The 18006-nt window shown below is 37.3% G+C and overlaps 1 protein-coding gene across 26 annotated transcripts in view; it reads right to left on the bottom strand.

Moving 5' to 3' along the window:
- Nucleotides 1–18006, bottom strand: part of DLG2 (discs, large homolog 2 (Drosophila)) — a 1063278-nt gene that overhangs the window by 408230 nt on the left and 637042 nt on the right. For 15 of the 26 annotated variants that reach the window (XM_014958284.1, XM_014958277.1, XM_014958278.1 and 12 more), the window contains 2 exons: nucleotides 9424–9477; nucleotides 9257–9310 (listed from right to left, as the gene is read on the bottom strand). In XM_014958284.1, the coding sequence (XP_014813770.1) occupies nucleotides 9257–9310; nucleotides 9424–9477 (108 nt within the window). The remainder of the gene's footprint in view (nucleotides 1–9256; nucleotides 9311–9423; nucleotides 9478–18006) is intronic. The other 11 variants (XM_014958304.1, XM_014958279.1, XM_014958282.1 and 8 more) reach the window with 1 other exon arrangement.

The raw sequence follows: 18006 nt of genomic DNA, 5'->3' as shown, positions 1-18006 counted from the left end.
TCTGCCTAGCTAACATCAAACATCACATATTCAGCACACATAATTTATGGCCAACAAGAATCCAGTCTTACACTATTGCCATCTTTATGCATAAAAATTTACATTACAATTTACACAAATCACTCGAGAGCTGATTGAATATGTTAATGTAAGATTAAAAAAATGCAGTTCAGTTTTCATTTCTTTTTATTAATAACCTCTAGAAAGTGGAAATTTATATCATATAGGCATCTTTACTTTCTATTACCCTCAAACTAAGTCAATCTTCTATAGAAAATTATAAGAGCTAGGATTTTTAAGATCAGGAAAACAGATATTATCTGTGGTATATTTGGGTTAGCTACTGTATGCAGAAAGCTAGGTCATCTAAACACTGATTAAAAATATAATTTTCCATTGAGGCTGAATCACCAGATCACTGCATTGAAAGTAGCATGGGTTTTTATTATGTAAAATGTGGATTAGAAATGAGTCACATTCCAAAACAGTCAACACTCACAAACTGCAACAGCAGGGACTTTGCTTCAGAACATTTCCTGAAACTGTGCTGAAGATGTATTAGCTGTACAGCATGGGGCAGCTCATCCCTGGCTAATGATGGGGGGAAAATGAGAGAGAATTTAAATGGTTAATTTTGCATTTTTATTGAAGTGAAATGCTGTTCATTCAGATTTATTTGTATTGCTGTAGGAAATGAGTAGGAACACACTGCAGCTATTCTAAAATTTAAAAAAAGTAAACATAAATACTGTGAAAAACCCCTCCTATAAAACCTGCAGGGGATAATGTTAAGAGCAATACATACAAGATTGTAAGAGAACAAAATCTTTCTATCCAATATTATTACTAACGTCGTATTATGTACTGCCAGGATAACAACCTTGCCTTGGATGAACTTTAAGAGGTAGTTTGCAAAGCAAAACATCAATCAATTGTAGACATAAAAAATAAATATCCTTAAAATTACTAAGAAGGGTTCTCATAAAACAAATTTCAGTATATCTCATCTTAGAGGACCGAAGCATCACAGAAATTAAGGTCTTTCCATTTCCAAGACATGAAACCAATATTTTTCTTTCCCACTTTTCATGAAAATCACTTTTCTCTTCAATACCAAGCAGTAACTTTCTCTTTACTCCTTAGGTTATCCAAGGTCAAAGGAATACATCTGTCTCTGACAACAGCACTCTAAATTTTGCCTAACTGATGTCTGAAGTCCTCCAAATGAAATCTTAGGGAACAGGGAAGCTCTTTGCTCCTTTTGTATAATTAAAACTATTAAGATAATGACATCAGTGCTAACTCTTCTTTAACTTTTGAAAACAGCTTTCAGTTAAGTTCTACACCTTTCTAATACAGTGAAATCTACCTACAAGTGCCATTGTCTCAAAGCACAAAGAAATTAAGTCTATAGATAAGGAATTATTCACTTGTACTCTTTATGCTATGTTTCCCAATTCAGTTCAGAACTGCAACTTCATGACAAAGTAATTCAGAATAAAGATATCACCTTGGAAAAAGAGTCTTATGTACTTGAAGAGTTTTATCAACATTTTTATTTTATATCCCAATTAAGCTTTTTATGCAAAAGAATAAAAACTAAAATGAATAGAAATATTTGTGGAAGACAAAGGGTTTGATGGCTTAAGACTATGGATTGTAATATTAAAGCATATTTTCAAGGTGTGATGTTAGCCACTGGTTCCTTGCAAACCCACAGGCCCTACTGATTTTAGCTTACTGCTACAAAATCCAGTAATGTTAACTGTGGTCTGTAGTGCAATACATCAAAAATGACACAAAAGCAAAAGCTAATTCAAGGCTAGGAAGAGCAAGACAAAACCAAAGTCAAACTACATTTAATTTAGGTCAGTTCGGGCCATGCAATTCTAGGCTGACTCAAATCCCCAAGTGCTTCAAACAACTCAAACAGACACGCTCTGCATTCTGCAGCACATAACCTCATGGAGAAATTATCTTATGTGAATTAAAAATGAAATATAGCTGGGTGTAAAGGATGGTTATGTACACACACTCCCACACCCACAAAAGTATACATGATTTTTCTCATAGGGATAAAAATAACTGGTAGAGTACTGCCTTGCAGGCTACAAGGAGAAGAGTGGCCCAACAGAAACAGACTTTGCAAAACCAAAGCACGGTACCTCTTTCAGGGGGTTTATTTCAGTGCCACCCAAAGGACCGACTGCCTGACAGTGGGTATAAGGTATACAGAAGCCTGCTGTCGAGTTTCATTTTTTATCAGAAAATCTGCTTCATAAGCTCAAGTGTGTGAACTAAAGACTGGTAAACAAAGGGAATTTGCTTCTCAAGCACACACATCATCTGGACTAAAATGCTAAATACATGTACTCTAAGGAGTCCAAATCCAAAATGTATGAGGCATTTTCTCTACTGGGTCCACCTGAAGCAGAGGGACACAAACAAGGGTATGATGTGCTCTCTTTACAGTTCAATAAGCTCCTCTCTCCTATTTTGCTAATGACAGTGTTTCAATCAAATGTCTATAGAAAGAACTTCTTGATTGAATCTAAAGGCCAGGGTTATTCACCGGCAATTGAAAATGGAAAGTATTATAATGTTGCAGAATAGAAGTGTGAAGGAGTAATTAGATACGTGACCAAGGGATGCTTTTACCTTTTGGATTGACAGGATGTTGATATTTCTACCTACATCCAGACACAATGAAGGTTTTCTTCTGACATTTTATGCAATGTGATATGTAGCACTCAAATATGCAAAGCAGTGCTCATTCCTGAGGAATATAAAAGAAATGCCCTCAAATCTTGAAGTTACTTTACTTTAAAGAGTGGCTTTTTCCCCTAGTTAAAAAGTATATCTTTGATGATGCTTAAATATTCAAAATTGCATCCAGAATCTAAGAGAAACCCTGTAAAACCAACTACATTTTTACCTCAAAATCACTTTGGCCCCTTTTGTGAAATTGTTTCTTTCTAAAACAGTATATTTTAAAAGAAAAGACTTCAAACATATTGATTTTCCAGTAGAAAAGCAATGGATATGAAAGAGAGGCAAAATAAATCAGATTCATAAGATCCATTCTGTATTTTTGCTTTGGGTTTTGAACAGCAGCAACATATTTTTCTGCTTTCCATCATACTAAAATCCATTTAAGTCATCAGATGGCAGGATGAAGATTTTTCTATTTTTGCTTGTTTATGGGACGTGGTTTTATGTTAGTTCATTAGTCTTGTGTTATGTAGCACCTTTTTCACTAATACTCTCAAAATATTTTATAAACGCGTGTTAAATCAATCCTGTCAATACTGCTGTTATGAATGAAAAAATCTCTTATGCCACTGCAGAAATGATGCCATGCAGAACACAGCAGTGATTGTCAGGGCAAACAACGTTGCTGTGATACAATTCAAGGGCCAAAACAGAGAAGTCAAGCCAAGGCAGCTTTTAAAAACTAGCACAGAGCTCTGCCAGATTTAGCTTTTCCATTGTAATCCACATTAACTGACAGATTGAAAGATGAGTATAAACAACAACCAAACAAAACTGGTGTTTAACAATCTGGAAAACACAAGAGTCATTCGAGATAATAAGATGTGCAATCTGACTTTCAAGACTATAATCAAACTCATTAAGAAAGAAGTAACAAATTTCTTCTGAAGTCAATCAGTAGATACATATGCTTATATGTCGATATTTTTATATAGTTTAATGCACTCATTAATAAAAAAAATCCCAACTCTAAGAGCCCCCTACTTCTTTGAAAATTTAGATCCTACATTTTTAGACAAAATTTTATTTTTAATCTTCTATTATCACTGTCTTCAAAAATTTGCTCATCAGTCATAGTTATATATGACATTTAATATTCATTATGTAACACCACATGACTTATGCTTTATTGTAGAAATCTGTAAGGCCATCTCCCTCCTCCAATTTACTTAGTTAGGTCTAGGCTGCGCCTACATTCTTATTATTCAATAAAATCCTTTGGAGTACTGACTGTCTCAGAAATTTGCAAATTTTCCCCATTCTTTTTAGCAAAAGAATAGGGTGGGAAGAATTTATTTTGCTCTGTAGCCTTTTTTTAACGCTTTTATGTACCCCATTCTAATGTGCTAAATCCAGGTGCAATGGCTGACTGAGATGACAGAGAAGGAAAGCTGAAAATTTTCCTAACTTCCCCATTTTGGCATCACCTTGGCCCCCACACTTCCCTGCACAGGAGCTGTGACAGGGCAACCGCCACACTCCAGAAAGGGATTGAGCTCCCGCTGTCCCTTAAGCAGGGATGCACTAACAGAGCTACACAGCCATCTGCATGGCTGAGCTCAGGAAAGTGTAAAACAACCCAAAGATTCGATTACAGCTCATGAAAACATAACCTTAGTCTGAAAATCACTTCTTTAGGAAACAAGGTGACTGCACCTACACAGAACTCATCATAAGCAGCTCAGTTAGCAAAGCAAACCAGTAATAAAGTAATGGTAACAATAAATTTAATAATAGTAGTAATAATAAAATCATCATCATCAACAACAACAATAAGAAGAAGAATTTGGAAGAACAATAGGAAACTGAAGAAATACAGGGAATTCACTGGCACCAGAAGGAGAATAAAGTATATATTCCTTAGATCTTATCACCGTGACAAGGCAGGGGGGAGAAGGGAACAACCATGGTACTTGAGTGAACTTATATTAAGGTTTAGTTGAGGTGAAATTGAAATTCCATCATGAAATAAATAGGAAGGTTCCCATCAATTTCAAAAAGTGATGCAGCAAAGCCAGTCTTATAGAGACTTTCAATCTAACTATACAGCTTTTTGGGAACTAAAAAACAAATAAATAAGGCTTACTCTGTGCAACAGAGAAACTGAGATGATTCATATGTTATTAAATTAATGCTTCTCACTATACAAAAAGATCTAAAATTTACAGCCAAAGAATAGAGAACAAACAAACTCCCACAAATGTTTAATTGTGCTTAAAATGCCACGGAATAATTTGGTTTGTACCATCAAAGCTTCCTATCAAATTTATTCCCACATCCAAAGCTTGGCAAGCCAGGTTTCAAGCTACTGAACCTAGAAACAAAGCTAATTAACTGCTTCTTCTGTTATTCGCTGTAGGCCCAAATTATAAGGAATAACATACAGTATAATAGAATAAGGCCTTTTCTTTTATCTCATTTAAGAAAAGCACACTGCTGAAAAACTATCCCTCACAGGATGACTTTTGTTTTCCAAAATATTGAGTTGAAAGGTTTGAAGAACATCAACAGTACCAAAAGGTTTAATTACATGGATTTAAATCATTAGAATGTTAATGAGACAAATCATACAGTTTACCAGTTGTATACCAACTGTAAAATGGAGATTTCTCTCTGGTGGACAAGTGGAAACACAGCATTTGAAAATACTTTGTGAATGCCAATCAGTGCTGTGAGGCCCCCTCCCTCTGAAAAGACTCTGGATTTTTTGGAGCTGTTACTGACATGGAAATGCATTGGAGGTACATTGTGTAAAACAAAACAATGACACCAGTTTCTTGCGCTGCTGAGCCAACAGCTAAATGAAATTACGAGAAGTCTCCATCTGGTATGTAACAACACTAAAAATAGCTTGATTTTATTTAGGGATAATTTCACATGGCATAAAATGGATTACTTAACTTTGTTGTGATAAATACAATGAAAATTACAGTTATTGAAAAGACACATATATTTTAATAAAAATAATAAGTGATTTAGAAGTTGGGATTTTTAAAAGAGCAATTTTTTTTTGCAAAAATGTTAGTGGATGGTATAAACTAGTTGTAATGAAAAGCATCTTAAAGAATCCCAACAATCAGAAATCAAAAACTAGTATGTTAAAAATTTTCATGAGATGCATCATTTGAATATATATCCACTTGCCTTTGAATTTTATTTCACAAGTTAATTTAGAAATGGTACTCAGATGAGTGGAATGCATTTTCAAATGAAAGAATTAAAGGATAAGATCAGAGGAAAAACCAGCTATGAGAAAAAGAACGTGATAATAGGAAATGTGGTCCAATTGGTAAGATCTAAGAATTTCTGCCTGTTCCTCCCATAGGAGGCTTCCTGGACTCCCTGTGCACTTTGAGGTTTGACAACAGGAGCCAAATAGCAGGGATCTAAGATGACTCTAGCCCTGAAGATCAGCACTTCCACGTGTTTTAGACAGGCTGCTGTTATGAGAGAGGATAAGCTACTCTGTGCTCACATCATGGCTGCTTTTAGCTTTGGAGAAAAAGTATCATAATTGAAGCTGGTTTCTCTGATCCATGAAGTAATTTGTCCCTATAGTGTCAGATGTTTTTTTGTGATAACTAAGAAAGAGTGATACCTTTCAGAAGCTTTAATAACTAGCTAGCTAACTCTAAGGATACTTAAACATTCACCAGAGATGTCCCTAGCCATTTACAATCTTCCTCCAGGCATGTTTTGCAGTCCTGACAGTGCTGAAAAGGCAGGTGCTTGACTCATGTTCAAGTTTCAAAATAATAATTAAATCTAGCTTTCTGTAATCCCTCTGAATGGACCTGTCTGAAAAAAAATTAAATTTTAGGACATATCTGCTAAATTATATTTCCTGTAAGATAAATGATATTATGATGGCTGCATTGTCATACACTTAGTACATCCAGTTTTGGAAGATTTTCCTCTGCCTTTCCAAACATTTGAGGCAAAGCCCCACTAACACCCCACAGGTTTATATGCCCCACACAATACTACAGGCTGTACTAGGTCTGACTGGGATGGAGTTAATTTTCTTCCCAGTAGGCTGGATGAGTCTCTGCTTTGATTTGTGGCTGAAACAATACTGGTAACACACCAAAGTTTTGGCTATTGCTGAAGAGACCTTGCAGAGCATCAAGGCTTCCTCTCTTTCCCATTTTGCCCCTTCTCCCCCAACAGCACGTAGGCAGGGGGTGGGTAAAGTGTTGGGAGGAGACCCAGCCAGGAGGGCTGATCCCAGCTGACCAAAGGGATATTCCATACCATTCCATACCTAGCAGTAAAAGGAGGCAGAAGTGGGGACATTCATGGTTATGGTGTTTATCTTCCCAAGTAACACATGATGAGGCCCTGCTTTCTAGGAAGTGGCTAAACATCTGCCTGCTGATGGGAAGTAGTAAATGAATTCCTTATTCTGCTTTGCCTGCACGTGCGGCTTTTACTTTCCCTAATTAACTGTCATTACCCCAATACACAATTCTTCTTGTCTTCCTTCTGTTTTCTCACTGAACCACAGGAAAGGGGAGTGAGAAGAGTGTTTGGTTACTGGCCAGAGTCAACCCACCAGAAGCTGTCTGTAAACCTGTTTTTGAAAGGTTCACTGGGCCAGGAGAGGATGAACACACAAGCAAACATGGATCTGGCCCAGCGACTGCCGCCTCTTCCTAGCAGAGGAAATACCATAAAATGACACCAAACCAAACTAAACTAGCCCTGGGAGCTGGAAGGAAAACACAGGTCTCCCAGCCCACTTTCCCAAATATTAGGTTGGAGGAAGAGGTCATTTGTCCATATGTTTGTCTGTCTGTCTCATTCTGGAGGATGTTCAAGCATACAAATCCTGATCAGAAAGAAATGCCTATTTTTAAAGTAAAGACCGCGTGTCATGTGGGGCACTGTGTTGGCCTGGGCTCAGCAGATATGCTTCACCTTGACATCTCTTACTGGCTAGTCTAAATTAGTCCTTTCTTTGAGAGTACTGCCGTGTCCCATATCTAAGGGACATAACTCTTCCCATGCACCAGGTAAGAGCAAGGTGACTAATTTGCAATTGTCTATTTTTACAAGCACCTTCTGTTTATTTATCTAGTTCATATCATGTGTCGGAGACTGAAACAGCCCACAGGCACTTTTCAGTCTGCTGTCACTGTTTCTCTTGAATGTGTTTGGTCATTTGTCTTTTTTTTTTTTTTTAAGAGAAAGGAACACTAGTATAAAAAGTGGTATGAAAGTGTATAAGTATTGACAGACTGTGTTATGGGAATAAATCATATTGATTGAACATCTTGTCACTAGTGCAATTGCATCTGTATTTAGGAATTCTAAGACCGTAGCTGCAGTGTATCCTGGGCACAGGTCCAGCACTGGAAATGAGAACTGGGGCTCACAATGTCCCTCCTGGTAGACCTAGAGAACACTAAGTGTAAAATGTCTCATTAAAACAGAAGAAAAGCCAGAGCTATTGAAAGTGAGAACAGAGCAGATGGTTCTGATGTTAGGAAGCAAAACTGAGACTTAGTAATGATAGGAAGCCTTTTAAGAAAGCCCGAATGCAAATGAACAGAGAAATTTTATTTAACTTTTCCATCCTTCCCAATGGTTGAAATTCCCAACAAGGGATTTAATTCTCTTCTGCATTACAGCAGTGTCATTCTTCTAAATTGCTCTTGGCTGTGATCTTTACATGTGTTCTGCACAATAATTTATAAGTTTTATGAATTGTCAGAACAAACAAGCTGGCTAGGACAAACCCTATTAAACTTCCTCATCAATAGTCCAGCAATATGATTGGTGTAGGTGGAGAAATAATTAGGCTTATGCATTGGTATCATAAGAAACAGATGTGGACAAAACACGACAGATGACAGACATTAATTAAGAGCTTTAAAAAGATAACTAAGAGAATGCAAGGAGAAAGATTAGATACTGGCTGGCTAGCTTTGTACCACTTCTTTTCTTGTCTCCAATCATTTAAGCCTGTTACTCTCTTTATTATATATTCACTTTGTCTTTCTCTGTGTCCTTTATCTTCAACTATAGTTGCTTTTACAGTCTAAAATGACAGTGATATCAAATGCTTGTAGAAAAGCAGATCTTTTAAACTTTAATAAAAACATGCATTTATTTTAGGGTAGAACAAATTTTTCTAAAAGTCATAAAAATGAAGAGACATTAATAAGAAAACATGAAGTTATCTAGTTTGTGCTGTAATTTATCATGAACAGCTTTCATCTGCAAAAGGAATATAGAAGACAGATGAAGAGCTGTTTACACCATTCTAATATTACAGTGTGCACCTAGAAATCTTCTTAATAAGCAAGGAAGGAGCATGCTGCTCTAAAAGGAAATATTCACACTTTATGTCACTGGTAAAGAGGAAAGGCTTAATGAAATCACAGGTTTTTTTTCAAAGGCAGGCTAGTTTTAGTAAGTTACAGTTTATGTGTTGAAGTCTAAACTGCAAATTATGTGTATATAATATGCTGTAATTCACCTGAGTGCAATTATCATTCCTGATTTCTTCTTCTAGAAAAGATGAACCGTGTAACTGTAAAAGACATGATTAATTGTAAGATTTGTTTATAACTTCTATGCAATAGTAAATAGAATTTCTATGAGAAAATAAATGAATTCCATATATTATTAAAAAGTAATACTTACATAAGGGATTGTGTCCAAGGTGTCTGTGTTGACAATTATAGGGGCAGGGCTTGCCTGAAAGGGGAAAAATGAAAGAAAAATTAGAAAATATGGAATTCATAAATATGGAAATACTCATTAAATTAATAGTCTAATACATTAAATTAAATGTCTAAAAGCCTGTCTTCCGATTGAATTCACATCATATAACAGTACATAACGCTGGGTATTGTTCAATTAATTAAGGATGAAGGAAATAGATTCTCAGCCTCCAAATCACAGCTCACTGTGGTCTGTCTTTCCAATTTCATTAGGCTTTAGATCACATCCTGAATATATAATAACTAGTCATTCATTTTTTAGTAGAACTATAAGAAACATGATGTATTCAACTTACAATTAGGGTACCCTGGGGGAGAGGGTTTCAGTTTCCCTTACCTTACAAGTCCACTTTTGTGTTTGAGCAAAACCAAGATGATCTTTACACAGGATAAACATCAACATATTATGTTTATGCTACTTATCTGTATGCAGTATATGTATATGCACATACAATATGATATTTATGGCAAAGCTATATATTTTGCACAGTTCATATGCACTTAGCTATGTTCAGTTTGAAATATAGACCCAGTTTAAAAAGATTCGTGAATCTCTAAAGCTGCCCAACCTGATCTTTAACTTAGTGATGAAACCCATATTGAGCCCAGTTTCTAGCCACCTGAAATGCCCTAACCTCTGCCTCTTTCCACACTGGGGTTCAGCGGTGAACACCAAGGTTCACCAGACCCAAGGCTGAGTTCTGATTCAACCCAGATGCATAATCATAGAATGGTTCAGGTTGGAAGGGACCTTAAAGATCATCGAGTTCCAACCCCCCTGCCATGGGCAGGGACACCTCCCACTAGAGCAGGTTGCTCAGAGCCCCATCCAGCCTTGAACACTTCCAGGGATGGGGCATTCACAACTTCCCTGGATGACCTGTTCCAGCATCTCACCACCCCCACAGGAAAGCATTTCTTACTAATATCTAATCTAAATCTCCCCTCTTCCAGTTTAAAACTGTCACCCTCATTCTCTCACTACACTCCCTGATATAGAGTCCCTCTCCACCTTTTCTGTATGCCCCCTTTAGGTACTGGAAGTACTGACTATACAGTCTCCCTGGATCCTCTTCTCCAGGCTGAACAACCCCAACTCTCTCAGCACATCTTCATAGCAGAGGTGTTTCAGCCCTCTGATCATCTTTGTGGCTCAGATGTGGCTCAGATTCTGGAGAAAACTATAGAGCTGTGCTAAATTGTAGAGCAGAGCCACGCACCATAAGTAAAATATCAGACAGAGGCTGAGATGGGACTGATGATAGCTCAAGGACTCAGGAGAAGAAAAATCAACATGTAGTCAGTGTAGTACAAAAAGTGATGGAGGGTACCCCTTCTCTGCCTGACTGATGCCTGCTTGGTCAGCAAAGACTCTTCAGGCATTGTTTTGGGCTGATGAATATACTAATGCTTAGCGCAGTAGCTCATTTGTTCTATTTATCTACATTGTATAGTAGCCAATGACTGACTGACTGTACTTCAAAGTTCTATAGACTGCAGAGTCTCTTTGTGCATGGCAGGGATGACTGCAGCACTACTGAAGACACTCATCATTTTTCTATCGTGAAATATTCACTGCAGGATTTCAAAACCTAAGTAACATAACCTGAATTAAGAATGCAACATTAGTGCAGGAGTTCAAATGCTTTGAGAATATCACAGCTTCTTTCCAATTTTGGTGTAGTGACTGTAAAATAATTCTGTGTTCAAAGAAATCGGATATTACTGCACAACAGCTACTGATGATCAATGCCATTATTTCTATAAAATTGTGTACAAAAACCAAAAATGAAACACATACAATTTATTGTGTATATATTTCATTGCAAGTATCAGTTATCATAGTTATCATAGTAAGATACAGTTTAACATTAAAGTGCTTAGTATCTGAAAAGATATTATACACCCATATCCATTTATTCCCATTTTGCCTTATAATACTGGACACTTTGGAGTGATAGATAAAAGCTGAAGTCCATTTGAATATAATATTTTCAGCTTTCGGCATATGGAATTTTTTATAACTGTATTATCACTGAAGGTTAAAAAAGGATTTCCTTTTTAGGTTCATTGTTTTTAATTACATGAATAGTTAGTTAGCTTCATACACTTAAAGACTGCTACCTTTGTTACAGGAAGAAAAAAAATATTTTTCTACAGTATTCTGTTGTGTCTACCAAATTGTGCCTTTCATTGATTTTACCTTCTTTTATTTTTTATATATTGTGAGAAGGTCAAGTACCAAATATAATTGCGATCTTCAGAGTGAAAGCATCTTTCCACTGCTTTAAGACAAATTCTACTAAAATAAAAAACATTCTTCAGAAGTCGTTTTCCAAAGCACTCTCATATTACCACCAATCACTTCTAACTCATTGGGGAACAAAGCCTTACACCTGTATCAGATTTTCCTGACGTAAAGCTAAAGGGATTTCTCAATCAGAAACCAGTAATTGTGGGAACACTATCAAAAATAACATTTAGGGGGCTTGGAATTTCTTTTGAAATCTCACTCCTTTACTTTCTCAACCAAGCACAAGCAGAACCTTCACGTCCTTCACACTGTAAGTCCTATTGGCTTTCAGAAGGACTTTCATGGCCTAACTGGCCCCGTTACATTGCTGTACCACCCTCACTGAGAAAAGTTTTCTCTTATATCTAATCAGAATTTCCCTTAATGCAACTTGTGTGCATCACCTCGTACTTCCCTGCATCTCTGAGAGGAGTTTGACTTTGCTCTCTAACCACCCCTTAGATGGCTGAAGACAGCAGTTAGATACTTCCCACAGCCTCTTCTTCTCCAGGCTGAAAAAACTGAGCTCTCCCAGCCTTTTCTTCTATGTTCTGTGCACCAGACCCCACACTGGTTTGTGCGCCACCATCTTGGTTATCCTCCAGCCAACACACTTTGGCATACTGGGGAACCTAGAACTGGGCACAGTACTCCTGATGTAGTCTCACAGCTGATGAGGAAATGTCCCTCAAACTGCTGCCTAGGCTGTTATTGGTGCAGCCCAGTTTTCTATTAGCCTTCACCATTGCAAGGGCACATGGCTGACTCAAAGTGCAACTTGTTCTCCACTCTGCAAAGCTCCCGCTGAGCTGGACTGTGCCTGGCTGGGACTGCTGCGGTTTTTATTCTGTCCAGGTGCAAGAACTCCTGCCTGTTTCACTGAACTTCATGAGGTACCTCTCAGCCCATTTCTCCTGCCTATTGAGATCCCTCTGAACGGCAACTGTCCGATATATCATCTGCTCTGCCCAGTCTGCTGTTATCTAAAACCTTGCTGAGACTGCATTGTATCTAATAATTCTGGTTATTAACGAAAATGACAAACAGCATTAGCGCCAGTATCAACTCTGTAGAAATCCCACAAGAAGTTTGCCAACATTTACTGGACTTTGAATTGCTGACTATTACTCTTTGGTTCTAGTGGTCTAGCAAGTGTCCCAGTCATCTTCTAGGACATCCATCCATTCACTATCTCTGTCATTTGCCTACAAGACTGAGAATGTGTGCTGAAAGCCTTGCTAAAATCAAGGCAAATGGCACCTACTGATTTCCCCTCATCCACAGAGCTTGTCATCCCATCACAGAAAGCTGTCAGGTTGGCAAGGCACAATGTTCCCTTTGTAAATTGATCTGCCTCTTTGTAATCACCTCCCCCTGTCCTTCATGAGCCTTGACTAGGCTTCCTGGAGACACCCACCAGGATGCTTCAATTTCTTATCTTCCTACCTAATTCTAACCCCCGGGTTCTCACTTGGCCCATCACCCTTTCCACAGCAAAAGTCTGAGCATTTAAACTGCTCCTTTGAATAGTGATCACTATGCAGTGATCATTCCCTGCCTAGCCTTCCTATGGAGCCTGTAAAGAATCAGCTTTCAATCACAAATACCTTTCAGGGTTAATTTTAACACAGGCCTTACTGTATTCTTTACTGATTGGAAGAGTTGAACTTCAACTATCAAAATGATGGTTTGCTGCTACTGAGGTATTCATCCTGATCAGACACATGAGCACAAAAAAATTCACAGGGCAATAGTTTCAGATGGATATAGCAACTATAACCACTCACTCACAACTACGATCATCAGTGCATTTCCCTTTCCGTTCCTCCTGCTCCTATCTGTGCATGCATATGTGTGTGTGCATGTATGGGACAGTGGGACAGTGAGACTGTGTGATGATTTGGGGTTTTATTTTTTTTTTTTTTTAACTGGGAAAACGGATTTATTACAAGCATTTTGCTTCAGGCTCTCTAACTCATGGTAATTTGAAGAACACTGACATCCTGAGCTACAACATTACATTTAAGTGCAGGAAATAGAGCTGATTTTATTAGCTGTGTCCTGCTTGCAGCTCGTGCTTTAAAGAAAAGTCGGAGGCTTTAATCATGCGGAGTTTAGAAGACAGTTTGCAAGCACTGGAGAGAGCCCTAAATGTAGTGGTTGCCATGAAGTACACAATAGCATCAAAATAGTCCTGTAGTCACAGTGAAGTTACTCAAGTGATAGGTCAAGAGAAGATCAGCAGCAACAGGAAGTCAGAAGGATTTTACCTTCCAGGATGATGTCCCTATATCTGTTCTGACTTAAAACCACATAACATGCACTGATTCACCAAATTCTCAAAAACGATGCCCAGATATCTGTGCACTTCTTATAGAGAACACTGACAAATTTGTCATAACAGTTCATCGGCTCATCAAGAATACTTCCAATTGTACATAAATTAACAAAAGTACACACACAAAAAATCTAGAGTCTCTTAAGAATCTCTGCCTACTGTACTGCGTCTTTGAGCCAGCACTGACTCTTATCTGTCACACTCTATATACCCCCACATATATAAACTATCTAAGTTTGAGACTCCAGAAAAAGAAGGCTTTCTGGAAGACAAAGATAATGACTTTATTACTATCTCTGCCCTTTGACCTGCTCTGCAGTCTTAAACAAGACATTGAATTGCAATTTAACTAGCTTTTCCCATCTATAAAACAGCCCTAGCAAAACTGGCTTGATTTGATCAGTTTTAAGAGAGATGATGGCTGGCAGGAACTAAATAACCTATTATGTTGGGAGTTTTAAAATTTTACATGTCCAATTGCCTAACTTGCAGCATGAATTCAAATCAGTAGTAATTCATGAAAGAGACAGCCCTTTCTTAAGCCAGGTAGCATAGAGAGGGCTCCCAGGCACTGCAATCAGATTTTAAAGATGGGAAGAGCCTTCATGAACATATTCACAATTCTGCAACTCTGAAATAAATCCAAATCAGTCACCAAAAGAAGGAATTTTACTGAGTGTAGTGGAGTGATTCTGTTTTCCCCACTCCTCATGCACTCTCCTTTGTGCCCTAATCCTTGCTATACATTAAGTATTATATTATGTGGACAATGTACCATGTGGGCTGTCAGCCTTATAACTACTGCTCCCTGCACAAACCTTTTTCCTGCCCTTGACTAGAAGCAGCGCTTTCAGCTGAGCCATCTCTGTGCTTTGAAGAAAAGGCATCACGCTGACAGCTGCAGTGACAGATTGGCATAGCTAGGACAAAACTTGAATAGCTTTGGGGGAAAAAAAAGAGGAGGAAGATTGTTTTTTTCCTTCTTTTTAAAGGACTTGAGCACAACAGACTTTGCTTCCGCAAATATGTATGAGATTGTTTTGCTTGCAGCGAGTCAGACAGTCTAGTTGCTTTTCCACCAAAAGCACAACTTAAAAGCAAGACACAGCGAAAGCACTTGAAGCCAGCAGAAAGAGAACAAAAAGGCACATGGTCCAGTTCATGAACATTTACTCTGCTACCAAATTCTCTACAAGTGTATGACATGAGTCATACCTCTCAGACAAGATGAACTTTCCCCCTACCACAAGCACTAGCATTGTCCTTGTTGACTGGTTTTACTTAACAGCATTAACAGTTTTATAGACTATCCACATTATATTGAATTTCATTATTTTTGGAGCTTTCATAACTCCTTGTTTTAACTGTTCCTACTCTGCAGTGCTGTATTCAACATCAGACCATGAAACTACTTGCATAGGTACATGGTAACTATTTTATAAATAATGAGCACAGCACATTACTTCCTAACCAGAAAACTATAAAACAAGTGTATGATAATTTTGAAACTATCAACCTATATTTAATCCTAGCTGCGACTTAAATTTGACTGACAACTCTCAATTGCTTCTTTTCTGGTTAAGGAATCACCACCATTATCTACATTATTACATTTAAGTAAACTCAAAATAAGGAGATGGTGACATTTACAGCAATACCACAGGGTATGTATTACCATTTTAGAAATAAGTGGAGTTGTCAGTGGCTTATTACCACCTTTTGCAGACACCTGACTCTGTGGACTGTAGGTCAGAGTTAAGGGCTCACCTTTCCAGGTAGGCAGTCCAAAATTCCAGAACACTCTCTGTAGCAGTTTTATTGTAGTTCAAAATGTTAGCATTTTGTGTCTTAATAATACAAAGTGAAGCAGCCCCAACATTTGTGCATGAACAGAGCATACTGCATCTCTCAGATATACTAAGCGTCCGACCGTTTGAAGCCTTAAGAAGGTAACGCTGAATTAGTTTAAATTAATTTCATATTTTCAAAAGTTTCCTTTCACAACTGCAAGAAATAGGTCTACATTGATACACAATGGCAAGAAAGATTAAATGATAATTTAGATGTCAAAACAGTAATTCTCTGGCATGCTATGAGGCCTCAAGATCACAGAACACGCAGAACTTTTTGTCATATTTACCACTGAATTACAAACTGTAAGATTAAGAAGGAGAAAAAGTCATTTGCTTGCTATTAAACAGAAAATATAAAAGATAGGGAGACTCTTTGAACATCTAAAGAATGACTTTTCAGCAAACAATTCTACCTCTACTTAGAGACATAAAACAGAAGTCAAAAGCAGCTTTGCTTGCAGGCTGCAGCTGTCAAGAACAGAAGAAAAATGCCTCAAAAAATCCTCGAGACCTTTTCCTACATATATAGTGCAACCTCATATAAAGCCATTTAATTTAAAGGTAAATAATGCCTTTCAAAGACGGTGGCTTTATTTTGGATCTTGGGGTTTTGAGTTGTTTTTTACTTAATCTGTAGGAATAATTTCCTATTTTAAATTGTCTTAGCTGTGACATTATTTAAACAAAAAAGAATTTAGACCTAAGGAAAAAACAACACTTCTGTGTGGATCCACAGGCTGCCAGGGGGAATGGCAAGAAAGCACCTACTTTACTGTTGGTGAAGTTTCACCTGTACTGATATTAGCAGTTTGAATTAGCAATAATTAACGTAATGGTAACTTTTTTGCCCAATATCAGATCCAGCGAAGGACATAGAAATGTCAATGGGAAAAGCTCTACAGAGAATGAGGGATAATTATGGTACATCTGAATTTCCAGTGAAGATATTATTCAACTAAATGTTATTGCACATTAAATTTTGAGGTGATGACCTTCCTATCGCTAGACAGGGTGGATCCATCTGTCTCATGTCAGAATGCCAAATGCCATACTAAGACTCACAGAGAGGTCCCTTTTTCACATCTCTACTGACTCACAAAAGAAATTGATGCCAAGAGTTATACACCAATGCTCTAGCTTTGAACAGATATTTAGGCCTAAATCCTGTTTTAGGATGTACCGCTTCAGCAAGTATTCACGGCTTTTTGAAAATGAATGGGCCAGAGCATTCATTTATTACATAGATTTCTGCTCTGATCTCTGCTATGATCACCACCATGCTTCAGAACTTTCCCCAAAGTCTGTGTCAAAGCACATCTCTGAAGAAAATAACAGCTTTAACCAACTCAGGCAATGCCAGTTTCTAGTATGTTCTTACGTCTGGATATGGAAACTCTAGAATCGAGAACAAAAATAGAAATACATTCCATATGGTCTTTCTATAAGCCCGTTATCTTCAAAGCTCTGACATCTGATATGCATACTTTTTTAAAAAATATTTTATATCATTTATAACAATTTTATAAAAACATGAAATATCTGAAAAAATTTGCCACCGCAATCTACATTAATGGAAACATAAGACTGCAAAAATGGGAGTTATGCTACTGAAAGTTATGCTGTGTGATGGAGTGATGCTACTGAAAACCTAAGAGCTAAGCTGATTTACTTTACGCTATGGAATTACCAAAACAGGTTACATCTTCCAATTAAAACATTATGCCACATCTATCAGATCTAAAAATTTCTGAGTCAAAAGTCCATACATAACTGAAGTTAAAGGTAAAACATTTATTTCCTTCAATAGAGTCAAAATTTAAGCTAATATGATTCTATTCAATATTAAGTTTTGTTTTCTGCTTCGTAGGATTTATAGTGTGCATGCATTTAATCAGCAAGTTCACAAAAGCTGTAATAAGCAAAAATAATTTAAAACTATTTTAACAAATTAATATTCTGCTTTCAGATTTTGTATCTCAGTTTTAAAACACATTAGCTAAATATCCAGAAATTAAAAAT

The sequence above is a fragment of the Calidris pugnax genome, unplaced genomic scaffold (assembly GCF_001431845.1).
Source record: "Calidris pugnax isolate Ruff unplaced genomic scaffold, ASM143184v1 scaffold252, whole genome shotgun sequence".
Classification (NCBI taxonomy): Eukaryota; Metazoa; Chordata; class Aves; order Charadriiformes; family Scolopacidae; genus Calidris; species Calidris pugnax.
Note: the sequence above shows the minus strand (reverse complement) of the source record. Positions and strands in the feature narration are given on the sequence as shown.